Source organism: Vulpes vulpes, chromosome 2 (assembly GCF_048418805.1).
Source record: "Vulpes vulpes isolate BD-2025 chromosome 2, VulVul3, whole genome shotgun sequence".
In the NCBI taxonomy this organism is placed as follows: Eukaryota; Metazoa; Chordata; class Mammalia; order Carnivora; family Canidae; genus Vulpes; species Vulpes vulpes.
Window position 1 is genome coordinate 104,028,935 of NC_132781.1, and position 15,369 is coordinate 104,044,303.

Sequence of the window (15,369 nt, forward strand, 5' to 3'; positions counted from 1 at the left end):
GACTTATGTTCTTTACATGGTAAAAATAAAATTACTTGCCAAAGGATTATAAAGATGATGTTGCAGTAGAAAATGAGAAAAATGCCATACCATATAGGAATTTCCCTAAATGGTTTCATCTCTTCCTCCTAAAAGTTGTCACTCAACTTTGCTTTTGGAGAAGTCCATAATTGGCCCATTGCCAGCCCCAGCAGATGTTTCCAGTGCCATGAAGCATGAATGACATCGCCAGGATGATCCCCTTTTCCTTTCACTTAATTTGGCAGATCATGATCTTTTGGGCAGAAAATATAAGCTTCAAAATGACCTCATGTGCCCTTCCAGGATTTAGGTTGAAGACTAATAAAAATGTAAACTCTCTATAAACATTTTTTCTCACTAAATTGTGCACCTCCCTCTAGTTTTTATAATTCCTAAGCACAATCTAGATTCTATAAAAATACACAATACACAAGTTTAAAAAGTTGTTAGACAAATTGTTATGAATCAGTTAGGGAAGCTGTCTTAGTTGATGTAGTCATAACTTATGTGGGCAAGTGTCAATTTCTCCATTGTGTTTCCACAATTAATATAAAGATATTTTTTACAAAGAGATATTGTCTCAACTACTTAAAGAGTTTTCTAGGCTTTTGATTTAGAAACAATAATTTTGTTTACCTTTACTTTTATTTGTTTTTATCTATATTATTGTTACTGTTTTAAATAAATCAGCCTATCAACAATAAAGAAGGGAAGATTTCCCAGTGAAAATGTATTAATTCCTAATCTGAATTGTAGAACAACCTTTGCCAGAGGCAGCTCCAAACAGCAGCATATGAAGATCCTGAACTCAACTCCTCCAATGGATACAACAAATCTATAGCTACCTATGGAACAATTCCTCTGAAAGGAACCTGACAGCTAGCTGAACCACTATTCTACAACAAAAGGTAAAAAGGCCATGTTGAGATGGCTAGGAGAAGCAGAGACTTAGTCCTGCCAAAAACCCACAAGGGTGTAGTGACCCACCATCAGGAGGGGTCTCACAAATATGGAACTCCTTCCTAAGGAGCAAGGAATTTGTGTCTCACATCAGGCACCCCAACTCTCAGGATGTGTACTAGAAATGAGACCCCAAAACATCTGGTTTTGAAAACCAGTGGGGCTCAAATCCAAGAGAACCATAGGGTTGTCAGAACAGAGGTCTCACATGCAGTGGCACTCAACCCAAAGCCCAAGGCAAAAGCAGCAGTTCCTAGACCATATTCAAAGGAGATTCATTTGCTAATCTTAAAAATTGCCGGGGGGAGGGGAGGCAAAAGTCTGTTGAAATCTCTCCAGAGAAAACAGTGCAGAAAGGCACCATTCTTACATTCTTCCTCTACTTTGCTAGTGTGGGGACTTAATAGGTGCTATTTTTGCACTATCAATCTAATCAGGTAATGCCATTCTATCACACTGATGCTGTAGCCCTGCCAGAGGCAGTAGGTGAGGGCCCCACACCTCCTTCCACTACTACAGCCCCCTCCCAAAAACAGCAAGCAGCACTTTACCTCCCTACATCCCTTCAATGCACAGCCCACACAAAGGATGCCCCTTGAGTCCTAGGCTTTGGTAGCCAGAGTGGGGGGACTGTCTCTGGGCCCCGCAAGTCTGAAATATTGGAGAGACAATTCAAGAAACAGCTAATGATTAAAGCAAAGTTAGATGGTAAGGATCATCACCCACACAGGGCCACCACTTTAAGACAGAGAGGTAGCTGATTCCTGACACACAGAATCCAACAGAGAGTTAGACAAATTGTAGAAACAGAGGAATATGTTCCAAGTTTTTTTTTAAATGAAACTCCAGAAAAAACTTAAAGAAATGGAAATAAATAATTTACATATACAGAATATTCCATTCCCAAACAGCTGAATATATAGTCTTCTCAAGTACACAAGGAATCTGCTCAAAGATAGGTCACATGTGAGGCCACAAAATAAGTCTCAATAAATTTAAGAATACTGAAATCATATCAAGCATTTTTTCAACCACAATGGTATAAAACTAGAAATCAACTACAAAAAGGATACAAGAAAAAATCAGGAATAAATTGAGATTTAAAAAAAAATGCTGCTGAAAAATCAATAAGGTAGTAAAAAGATTAAAGGAGAAATCAAAAAATACCTTTAGACAAATGAAATGTAAATAAACATATCAAAATCTATGGGATACAGCAAAAACATTCTAAGAGGGAAGTTCACAGCAATACAAAGTTCCTACCTCAAGAAAAAAGAAAAATCTCAAATAAATGATCTAACTCTACACCTAAAGGAACTAGAAAAAGAAGAAAAAAATGAAGCCCAAAGTTAGTAGAAGGAAGGAAATAATAAAGATCAGAACAAAAATAAGTGAGAAACTAAAAAGGCAACAAAAAGACCAATGAAACTAAGAGTTAGTTCTTTGAAAAGATAAACAAAACTGACAAACTTTTAGTTAGATTCAATCAGATAAAAAGAAAGGTGTAAATAAATAAAAATAGAAATGAAAGAGGAAAAATTACAACTGATACCAAAGAAATACAAAGTATCATAAGAGACTACTGTGAGTAATTATATTCCTACAAATTAGACAACTCAGAAGAAGTGGATAATTCCTAGATATATACAATCTTCCAAGACTGGACATGAAGAAACAGAAAATAGAAAATCTGAACAGACCAATTACTAGTAAAAAGACTGAATCAGTAATCAAAAGAAAAAAAAAAAACAGCAAACTGAAGTCCAAGATCAGATGGCTTCACCAGTGAATTCTACCAAACATTCAAAGAAGACTTAAAACTTATTTTTCTCAACTCTTCCAAAAAATTGAATAGGAAAGAAAACTCTCAAACTTATTTTATGAGACCTGTATTACCTTGATACCAAAATCAAAGGCATCACAAAAAAAAAAAAAAAAAAAAAAAAAAAGAATCCCTGATGAACACAGAAGCAAAAATCCTCAACAAAATGTTAGCAAACAGAAATCAACAATGCCTTAAAAGGATCAAATACCACGATCAAATGGGATTTATTTCAGGCATGTGAGGATGGTTCAGTATCTGCAAGTCAGTCAATGTAATACACCATCATTAACAAAATGAAAATCATATTATCATCTTGAGGCATCTGGGTGGCTCAATTAGTTAAGCATTAAACTATTGACTTTGGCTCAGTGTTTTGAGCTATTGGGCTCCATGCTGGATGTGGAACCTGCCTAAGATTGTCTCCCTTTCCTTCTGCCTCTCCCTCCACTCATGCTTGCTCTCTAAAAAAATTTTTAATTTAATTTTGAAATAATATCAATAGAGGCAGAAAAAGCAACTGAAAAATCAATATTTATTTATGATAAAATCTCTCAATCAATTGGAAATAGAATGTACCTTAACATAATAACACCATATATGGTGTGCCCACAACTAAGGTACTCAATAATAAAAAACTGAAGGCTTTTCCTTTAAAACAAGAAAAAGAGGGGCATCTGGGAGCCTCAGTGGTTGAGCATCTGCCTTTGGCTCAGGTCATGATCCTGGAGTCCTGGGATCAAGTCCTTAATCAGGTTCCCCATGGGAGCCTGTAATTTTTCCTCTTTCATTTCTATTTTTATTTATTTGCATTTTCTTTTTATCTGATTGAATCTAACTAAAGGTTTGCCAGTTTTGTTTATCTTTTCAAAAAACTAATTCTTAGTTTCATTGGTCTTTTTGTTGCCTTTTTAGTTTCTCCCTCTGCCTATATGTCTCTGTCTCTTTCTCTGTGTCTCTCATAAATAAATAAAATCTTTATTTAAAAAAAGAAAAAGAAAAGGATGCCCATTTTCCCCAGTTTTACTCAACATTATATTGGAAGTCTAGCCAGAGCAATTAGGCAGGAATAAGAAATAAAAGGTATCTAAATTAGAAAGGAAGAAGTAAAATTATCACTATTTGCAGCTGACATGATTTCATAGACAACTCTAAAGACTCCACCAAAAAATTGTTAAAATTAATAAACAAATTCAATAAAATTGCAGGATACAAAATTAATACATAAAACTTTGTTGCCTTTTAATATACTAACAATGAACTATAAGAAAGAGAAACTAAGAAAATAATTCCATTTCCAATTGCATCAAAAAGAATAAAATACCTAGGAATAATTTAAACAAAAAGGTAAAAGCCTTGTACACTGAAAATTATAAAACTTGATGAACGAAACTGAGGAAGAAACAAATAAATATAAAGATAGTCCATGTTCATGGATTGGAGAATTAATATTATAAAAAAAGTCCCTATTACCCAAAGTAACATATAGATTCAACGCAATCCCTATCAAAATATCAATGGCGTTTTTCACAGAAATATAATGAACCTAAAATTTGTATGGGACCACAAAAGATCCCAAAGAGCAAAAGCAATCTTGAAAAAGAACAGATGTAGAGGTATCACACTCCTAGATTTCAAACAATATTACAAAGCCAAAGTAATCAAAACAGCATGGTTTCAGCATAAAAGCAGACACACATCAATGGAACAGAATAATGAGCCTGGAAATAAACCAATGTATATATGGTCAATTAATTTACAACAAAGATGGTAAGAATATACTTTGAGGAAAGGACAGTCTCTTCAGTAAATTATGTTAGGAAAACTGGAAGCCACTTACAAAAGAGTGAAAGAGGACCACTATCTTACACCATAAACACAAATTCATTCAAAATAAAGACTTAAATATAAACCCAGAAACCATAAAACTTCTAGAAAAAAAAACATAAACAGTAAGCTCCTTAACATTGCTTTTGGCAGTATTTTTTTGGCTCTGAGTCAAAAGACAATGGCAACAAAAGTAAAAATAAGTCAAATGGGACTACATCAAACTAAAAAGCTTCTGCTCAGCATAGGAAAGCATCAACAAAATGAAAAGGCAATCTACTGAATGGAAGAAGATATTTGCAGACCAAATGTTCATTAAGGGTTTATATCTAAACTATATAAAGAATTCATACAGTTCAATAACAAAAAAATCTGATTTAAAAATAGATAATGTGAATTGACATTTTTTCAAACAGTATATAGAGATGGCAAACAGACACATGAAAAGATGCTCAAAACCACCAGCCATCAGGGAAGTGTAAATTAAAACCATAATGAGATATTACCCAACATGTGTCAGGATGACTATTATCAAAAGGACAAGAAATAACAAGTGTCGACAATAATGTAGAGAAAAGGGAAACTTTGTGGGCTGTGGTAGGAGTATAAATCGGTGCAGCCACTATAGAAAACAATGTTGAGGTTCCTCAACAAGTTAAAAATAGGTCTACCATATGATACAGTGATTCCGCTTCTGGGTATTTATCCAAAGAAAACACTAACTCAAAAAGACACATGCACCTCCAATATTCCTTGCAGCATTATGCACAATAGCCAAGATATAGAAATAGCCTAAGTGTCTGTCAATGGATGAATAAATGAAGAATACATTTCATATATATATTCCATTGTGTACACACACACACACACACACACACACACACACACACTGGAATACTACAAAACCATAAAAAAGATTAAAATCTTTCCATTTACAACAACATGGATGGATGGAGCTTGAGGGCATTATACTAAATGAAATCAGAGACAAATATCCTTTGATCTCACTTATATGTGAAATCTAAAAAAGCAAAACAAATGAATAAAATAAAACAAACTCATAGATACAGAGACTGGATTTATGGTGGCCAGACGTCATGGTGGGAGGTTGTTGGGGGAAGATGGGTGAGAGGGTCTAGAAGTACAAATTTCAGGAACACCTGGGTGGCTCAGTCAGTTAAGGACCAGGTCATGAGCTCAAGGTCCAGGGATCGAGCCCTGTGTTAGGCTCCCCCACTCAGCAAGGAGCCGGCTTGTCCCTCTCCCCCTCCTCTCACTCATACTCTCTCCTTCTCTCAAATAAATAAATAAAATCTTTTTTTTACAAAAAGATACAAACTTCCAACTATAAAATTAAAAAGTTATGGAGATGTAATTCACAGCATGGTGACCACAGTCAAAATTGGTAAATAGGTTTATTGTGGTGATCACTTTGGAATGAATACAAATGTGGCATCATTATGTTAGATATCTGAAACTAATAAAATGTATGTCAGCTATACTTCAATAAAAAAATAAATAAATGAAAGCAACCTTTGTCAGTCAACTTCCCTACATAACTACAGTAATAAACATAAGCTGCTTCTTTTACTATATCATGTTATATAAAGTAGAGAAAGATTTGCACTTTGGGTCTGTGGCATCTTAACTAATCTGTTTTCCAGATTCATTTGCAAACTTTATTACCTGCTGTAAGTATCATGACCTGGATGCTATGATATTATTCAGACATATCAGTCTTGATTACATTATTATCTTCTAGTCTGAATTCTCCAGAATGTGTAATTAGAGAATATGAAGAAGTTGTTTACAGGCTGCAGCAGGCTATTATCAGGGCCTATTAAATGGAGTCAAGTAGACAGAGGGGAAAGAATTCCGTTTGGCACAGGTGCTAGGAGCCCTGGTGTTTTGGGGTCTTTGCAAAGGCTCTCTGTGACTACTCTGCTAATTCCCATCTTTTGTCAACTGCTGAAAAACCCCTCCTGCATTCCCCCTGACTCCTATCAATTTTCAGGCAATAAGTGTCAGGAAGCCTCCCCCACCATTGCCACCATCCATTTCCTCTTGTTTTGCTGGCTGGAAATGAACAGCTGTCGCTAGTCAGCAGGCTCGAGGGGGAAGCACAAAATGAGCATCACTGAACCAGCAGGTACCCAAGTGCCAGTTAGCATTCGGTTCCTCCTCTCTTGCCTCCTCTTTGGGATAAGTGTTACCAGTTCATTTTTCTTTGTTTTCTGATAGAATCAATTTTTGAAAACCTTCCAGTATTTTGTTTAGTACATTCTCTGTATAATCTTTAAATTACATACCTAAAATTGAGGCATACCTTTCTTTAAGTTTAGGCCACCACCTAACCACCCCAATAAAATATCCTGTTTCTTTCACTGCTCAACACTGTAGCAGTACTAGCTAGGACAATAAAGAAAATAAAATCCACAGTACAATATGGCTCATTTAGAGATATTTCTGGTGAGAGAAACTATGGGTGTCAAAAAAGAAAATACATACACACCAGTACTTCCAATAAATGAAATATTAATGACAAATTTAAGGTAGACTGTTCTGCATGCAGATTATATAGAAAAAAATAATATTTTAAAAACTATATGTCAGTTGATTGTGTATTAAAAGAAAAAGAAGTCAAATTATCTCCTTGATAAAAGTTTTTAAAATTTTGGGTGCCTGAGTGGCACAGTAAGTTGGGTGTCCAACTCTTGATTTGAGATCAGATCTTGGGTCCTGGAATCAAGCCCCCAGTTGGGCTCCCTGTTCAGCATGGAGGCTGTTTGGGGTTCTCTCTCCCTCTTCCCCTGCCTCTACTCATGCACTCTCTTTCTCTCTCTCTCTCTCTCAAATAAATAAAACCTTTTAAAAAAATTCTTTAAATTTCTAAACAATTTCTACTATGCATGATTAATATTTATTATATTTATCAAATAATCTCACTATTAATCTTCAATTATTAAATTAAATTTAACATTTATGATTAAATTTTCTAAGAGATGGGTGGAGAGTGGGGGAGAGCCAAGCATATTACTGCTATAAAGTTTCTCACCATATCCGAGCTGGGAAATGATAAAGTCAAATTCCTCGATGCTGTGGACACTGGCTAGATCACCACCTTCCTTCCGACATGCAGTCAAGGCATCTCTTTGAATTTTCTTCTCTTTTCTATCAATCTTATAGCAGTGACCTGCATATGGCCACCACTGACTTGGACAGTTAGTAGGCACATCACTTTCTAGAGAAAAAAAAGAGTTTGGAAAACATTTAAAAGGGAAGATGTTTTTAAAAGTATAACAAAATTTTCTAAGCATTTAAAGGTAATGTTTACTTTTCCTTTTTGGCACACATACTCACAAATGATAACTAGGTGGAGACAGAGGGGCCGCCAATGAGCCACAGAAACCACAAGAGCATAAGCCAGCCACTGGTGCCTCTACACTGACCCACTGGCTCTGGCTTGTTTCAATGAGATGGCATATGATACTGTAGTGACCACAGAGCTTTAGATTCAGAAGTCTTTCAGGCCAAACCTGAATGTGCCACAAGTTGTGTGATCTTGGGCAAGTCATAGCACATGAACTAAAGTATGTAAAAACATTTCAATAATGTCAATAACAATATTAATACGAAGCTATTCATCTTCACTGTGTTCTTCTGAACTAGAAAACACTTGAGATAATGTCACTATAGATGACAAATATCACACAATTATTATTTAAATCAAGAGTAACAATGGCCAACATCCTAATTATTGCTACTAAGAGTTATTGTCAAATTTCATAAATCTTGATTTCACATTGCAAAATGAACTATAATCGTAAAGAGCTGGGGAAATGGAAAGGAAAGATGTTTGAAGACAGAAACTCAAGTTATCCATCCTTGTATGTCCCAGAATTGGCATGGGGCCTGGTACATGGCAGGTGTAATGAATGTCGGTTGAGAAAATATATTTGATATATAGCAGCTCATCAGTTCTCTTCACAGATACTATTTCAAACTGCAATTTCTCAATAGACCTTGCTTAAAAAGGGACTATATTACCAAATGAATGTTAATTTATACATTTGTTTGGTAGTGAATGTTCTCAAATGTGCTGCCTTAGTAAATGCTCAATACAGTAAATGTTTGCTATTCATTTAATGAATCTTGTAAAGCCATTATCCCGAGAGACCAGGATTGTCTGCCGTACTTCAAGTTACAGGATTGTGTTTACACAGTCATATAAGTAAACAGTCAATCATGATGACCAAACGCTCTGTTATTGTCATAGAAAAAATGCATATACGTAAAAATTCTGGCCCCTCAATACAATTTAGATGTTCAACATTGCCACGTTACAAAATAAATAAATAAATAAATAAATAAATAAATAAATAAATAAATAAATAAAAGTAAGTAAGTAAGTAAGTAAGTAAGTAAGTAAGTTAGTATAGCTCTGGAGCCCTCTGGTGGGATATTTTGACTTTGCTACCTAGGAAGCTAAAAATAATGTCAGCTAATGCTGAGGACTTCAAAATGTGCAGATGACCTTTAAAAATGTTTAAAACAATCAATGAAATGGCATTCCATGGGACAGACACAAAACATCACTTGTTCCTGTAGAGCAACACTGTCTATTAGAGATACAATGTAAGCCACAAACAAGAGTTCCATACATAGTTTTAAATTTGCTAGCAGCTATGATAAATTCTCAGAGGGGGAAAAACAGGTATTAATATTTCCCTTTACGGATGAGGAACACAAAACTGGGGGTTAAGTATCAAGGCCAAGTTCTAGAATTCTACTTCCCATACCAGGGAAGCTGTAAAACAACCATTTTTCTCTTCCCCTAAGTGGCAATTCCAAATCTTCCAAAGGAGAATTGTATGAGCTTTTCCAAGGAGAAAGAATGATACTATTTCTCCTATGGGAGGAATAGAGGAGATGAAGTACTGAAGGCCTCCTGCACATGTGCTTATAATCATCATGGTGTCTCTGGAAATATCACTGAACCCAAGAACCAGGACCCTCATCTGTACCCAGTGGACATCTTGACCATATCTGTATCTATTAAATTTGCAAAGGCACCTACTCTTTGGTCTGGCAACTCCACTTCTAGGAATGATCACTCGCATGAAATGACATGTGTATAAAGTTATTCATGATAGGAATGTTTCCAATAATAAAAAAATTGGAAGTAAACTGAAGGTCAGTTAGGTGACTGGTCAAAAAGTATACATGGTCTCTCTCTGTAATGGCTATCATGCAGCCATAAAAGTATACCAAGAGGCTATTTGTGTACTGTATGGAAAGATGTCCAAAATTTTTATCTGAAAAAAAGTGAAGAATATACATAGAGTATGCTTCCATTTGCATACTAAAACAGACAAAAATTATTATAGACATATTTGTTTATATATTTATACAATAACTACATAAGGATAAATACCCAGAAACAGTTTACCTGGGAGGAGAACTGAATGTTAGAGGTGGAAGGAAAATACTATTGCTTCCTATCATTTTTGTACCTTTTGACTTCCCAGGCATGGAAAAAGTCAAAGAGAAAAGCCAAGAATGCCACAGTGTCAGATTTCTCAAGCAGAATACATACATACATACATACAACTAGAGAATTTCTGCAAAAACAGCCGATAGTGAAAAAAGTTTAGGTTGCTTGCTTTTTGCCAGTTTGAAGAAAAAAAGGTGCATTCTTGTGTAACTTAATTCTTCTCAAAATTATAAGAGGGAGCATAATTGAATTCTTTCCCCAGAGTCTAGCCTATATATAAAATTCATTGAGTACTTTTTGGATGTTTTATCTCATTTCTGTGAAGACTGCCATTGAAGATACTAAACTTACAGCACTAGAGCCAGATGGATCCTTAAATAGCAAGAATATAATTTTAAAAAGTCCCTTGCATATATCTATTCCCTAGCTTGGATTCCAGTTTTGTCACATGTGCAAGTTTTATAGATCCTCTGAATATCTTCTTCCTCGTCTAGAATGTGTGAATAATAATGCCTAGCTCACAGAGCTCCTATGAGGATAAATTCTTATTTATTCTTAAATTCTTATTTATCCTTATTCTTATTCTTTATTTATGTTCTTTCAAAGGCTTTGTACATGCCTGAGCACCATAGCACACTAGGTGGTTACTAGTAACCAACAAAAAGAAATTCCGTAGGGATATCATTAAGTTTACTCCATAAATTATCAACAAAATCTGTCATTTCACACAGTTATGGCTAGACTATAATTTTCTTCTTTAAAATAAAATATTTTATACACTTCAGATCAAATAGATCACTTACCTGAGGGAATCACAAAAGAATTCAAAGTTGTGTTGCCCTTTTTACAAATATAGCCTAGTCTCTGAACACATTCCAGATTTTCCCATTTAGCATTTTTCCCAGGATTTAGGGACACACAGCTTTTTCCAGGTTCTGCTGATGGACTTCCTTTGGGGAAAAGGAAAAATCAAAGTGGATTATCATAGGTATTACAAGCAGATAGCCCCAACAATGGCACGGCTTCATCCTTAGTATTTAATGGATCCCATTCTGTCACTGGCTTCACATTCACCAAGAAATCTTTACTGATTGCAGAGAAAAGACATGTTGGGTGTCTATTTCTTTTCTTGTCATTGGATCATTCCAACGTTTAAAATGTTGATTATACAAATTTACTTCTTTGAAAACAACTTTTTTCACAATATCAACAATAAAGCTAGACCATATAATCTTGAACAATCTTCATGTTGGGTTTCGTGATGTATAACCAAGAGATATCTAACAAAATGCAAAACACATGATGTTCCAAACCAGTCATATTGAACACTGTAAATACCTACCAAAAAGCTAAGTAATGCTAACTGTGAGGAGCAAACTAGAGAATTTCTGAAAGTGGGAATCTTTCTCCAACAAGAGAAAGACAGCAAAGAGGAGAAAGACAAGGGAAAGGGAGTTTGAGGAGCAACTGACATGGGAAATGCTGATAAGATACACCCCCAAACTAAGACTCTTCCTCAAGATTTTCTACCCAGCCTACTGAATCATCTCACCGGTTCCATAAAGCTTTTGTCAAAATTTTTTGAAAGTTGTGGAAGAGCACACAAAGAAAGACATTGTTAGTGATGAGGACTTTAACATATCAATCAGTTGTCTTTCAATGGCTACCACAGTTATATATTTGAATTCACACTTCTACATCATTTGTGTAAAATATCCTCACTTAAACTGTGAATGTATTTCAATAGATACATTATTACTTGGTAAGTACTCAATTGAATGCTTGATCAAATAATTCATGCAATGACAGCTTCTACTATTCCAAAAGATTTCTGGTTTTAGTTTGAAGAAACTCTCATTATTTCAGAAGGGATTTAACCTTGCAGCTACTACTTCTCAGGAATTTGGTTTAATAAAGAGAGAATTTTTCTTTTCCTTTCTCAACCATATTCCAATTTCATTCCTTACTTTCACTGAAGTTAACCTCTCAATTTTCTCACTGAACTCTTGGAATGCAAGTGGTTAAATATTACAATAATTATTCCAAAATTGCACAATAAAGTGACTTGCCTAAGGTGCAATAATAAGCAGCAAAGAATATACTCTAGTTCCTTAAAAAAAGAAAAAAAGATTGGGGCACCTGGGTGGCTCAGTGGTTGAGTATCTGCCTTTGGCTCAGGTAGTGATCCCAGGGTCCTGGGATCCAGTCCAGCACAAAGCCGGGAGCCTGCTTCTCCCCCTGCCTATGTCTCTGCCTCTCTCTGTGTATCTCTCATGAATAAACAAAATCTTTATTTAAAAAAAAAATCATTATTATCTAAAGATCTGATTGAGCCTAATTGGCATTCTCCAATTTAATCTGAGTAGGCAGGCAAATCAAATCCTCAACCACAAAAAGGACATTTTATATTCCCTTGCAGTAATGTTTAGTTCCCATATTGCAAAGGAAAGCAAAGCCAATTCTAGGACAGCCCTGTAAATATGCACTGAAGGAATGCACTGGAAGTGGAATTTCATAGTAAAAGCCAGTCAATTTAAACCAAAATGTATCCTCTAAAATTTCCCTCTTGTGTTTTAGCATCTATTCTGAATATCCTTCTTCCTTCTTTTCTTTCTTTCTTTCAAGTTTTCATTTTCTCTAAATACCATAAATCAGTAATACAGAAGAATTTAATTTCCTAAGCCAAATGCAAAAACCATTCAGTGGCTTTTAAGAAAGCAGTCTGACCATATGAAGGAACACTGTATCATTATTTTCTCATAGCAGAACTAGTAAATGAAAATGCGACTCATCCTTTCCCACATCCATGGCATTCAGTAATCATTAATTATTGTACTCTTTGCTAATAAACCAACATTAATTAGTGCACGGGTATGGGTGGAGAGTTCTGAATCACACTCGATAGAGCACCTCAAGCAGCTACTAATGGTTGGCATTTGTGAATAAGATAAAAGTTTTTTTTGTCATCATTGGTCTTTTTTATTTTCTCTGAATGATTGCCATGTATGTAAAACACATTTATTATTTAGCCTCCTTTATGTTCTGTTACCTGTATGTTATGAAAATGTAGACATAATTAGTTCACAGCATTTTCTGTCCTCCAAAAAATTTGACAGCTGTTGAAGTCTTGGTCATCCCCCAACAGCATTTCTTTATAATTAAACCACAAATTGCCAACAAAACTGGTAATGAATTATTATATTACCTTGGAATATTATCATCTGTCTGAAATATTATTTTAATGCAGCTCTATTAGATTAACAACAGGAAACAATGAAGTTAATATCATTATAATAATGATAATCAGAGCAAATACCACAAATATCTCAGGGCTCAAGATAATGAGAAATTTTCCAGCCCCAAATAATCCACACTCAAATATGTGTGTGTAAATATAAATAAATACATATAAAATCTTTGAATATATAATATAGCATTATATAGTATATATATATCTCATAAGTATACATTTTATATATAAGCACTTTCAACTGGAACATTGTAAAGTTAGAAAATTTGATTTTGAATATAATACCTAGCCAATGAAGAATACTCAGAGAATATATATACACTTTAACAGTGTCCTATATTGATTTGTGTCATAATCCTTCCAGACAAATCCATATCCCAGGAGCCATAAAAACTTTATGGTTTTATAAATCTAGTTGGCAGATTTCAAAGCAACATGAGAAATGGACTATATTCAGTAAAGTTTCCCAATTCTTTTCTTTGAGCTCTACATGTGAGATGATGAAGATCCCCATGGTATCCAGATAAATTAAATTTAGATGAATTTATTCCCAGGCAAGCTGAACCCTACCTGGTAGCCAGTTCAAATATCGGAATGGACTGCCACCACTCCACTGCCACCCACTGTTGAAACTCAGGCTGTTAAGTCCAATCCAGAGTCCTGAGGTCAAGGAACTAGTTAATCCTATACAAGAAAAGCAAAAACAAAACTGACATTTGGAAAAGACAATGGAATCACATTCAGAATTAAGTACTTGAATCAAAATGTATTTGAGAGAAATGATTAAAACACCATGCCCAACATTTCTCCTTGCATTCTCTTGAGGTAAGTACAACTACTACCTCCACCGGCTGATAAACAGAGGTGAGAGCCTAAGTAAGATTCTTAGTAAGATTCTTGGTAAGCTTCTAACCCAGATCTGACCAGGCTTCAACTCTATTGTCTTAATACTCCTATAGAATGGTATGAGTGTGCTTTTTTAATTTGGATAACACTATCATCAAATAATAACATTCTTACTTCACTTTTGAGTACAAATAAGTTTTTTAAGATTTTACTTATTTATTTGAGGCGGGGGGGAGCAGGGGGAAGAGCAGAGAGGGATGAGGAGACTCCATGTCCAGCGCAGAGCCAGAATACGAATGTGGGGCTGGATCTCACGACCCTTAGATAACGACCTGAGCCAAAATCAAGAGTCAGATGCTTAACTGACTGAGCCATCCAGGTGCCCCAAGTGTACAAATAACATTTATTATGAATAAAATTCAAAATATTCTATCATAAAAATGTTTACTAAACATTTTGATCTATCATGCCCACAAATTATTACCTAACCTTACATTCTAGAACTTATCCTAAGAATTTTATTTTATAAAAAAAAAAAAAAGAATTTTATTTTATGGCATCTTTTAAGATCCATTTTTCTCTCATTAATATTTTGCTTAAAGTCTAAGCAAAAATCTTTGGCTAACATGAACAACATTTTGTTTAGGCACTTCATAAATTGTAATTACAATGTTCCAAACTGTGTGAGGTTGGCGGGTGCTGATGTAGACTTAAAAAACAAGCCACACGCACCTCAGCCCTCTGGTGTTAAACACTCTCATTTGTTACTATTTATACTTTCTAAAAACCACACAGATTCTCTGTTCTCTTCACATTCTTTTTAGTTGATTACAAAGAGTTCATAAAAAATAAACTATCCTCTGTCTTTAATAAAGTACTAAACTTAAGTTGGTATTCTTGTCAATGGCAAGAATTAGCACTTATTCTATTCAGAGCACTGCCTATGTTCATTTAATCCTCACTAGCTATGCTAGGTGTCTCGTGACACCAAAGTGCAAACACTCTAGTTCTCCAACTGAGCTACCTCAAAGTCATTAACATTTTCCCCAATTTTTCATCAACTCATGTATGCATGCACACATTCAAGTCACCAATTCAAGTGAATAGGGGTCAAAGTGACTCAGTGCCAAATAATCAGATCTCACATTT

The 15,369-nt window shown here is 35.0% G+C and overlaps 1 protein-coding gene across 1 annotated transcript in view; it reads right to left on the minus strand.

The window, feature by feature from the left end:
* Positions 1-15,369, minus strand: part of MRC1 (mannose receptor C-type 1) — a 94,710-nt gene that overhangs the window by 51,412 nt on the left and 27,929 nt on the right. Inside the window, exons 5-7 of the mRNA XM_026015900.2 lie at positions 13,945-14,058; positions 10,928-11,074; positions 7,686-7,871 (exon numbers count right to left, since the gene is read on the minus strand). Of these exons, the coding sequence (XP_025871685.2) occupies positions 7,686-7,871; positions 10,928-11,074; positions 13,945-14,058 (447 nt within the window). The remainder of the gene's footprint in view (positions 1-7,685; positions 7,872-10,927; positions 11,075-13,944; positions 14,059-15,369) is intronic.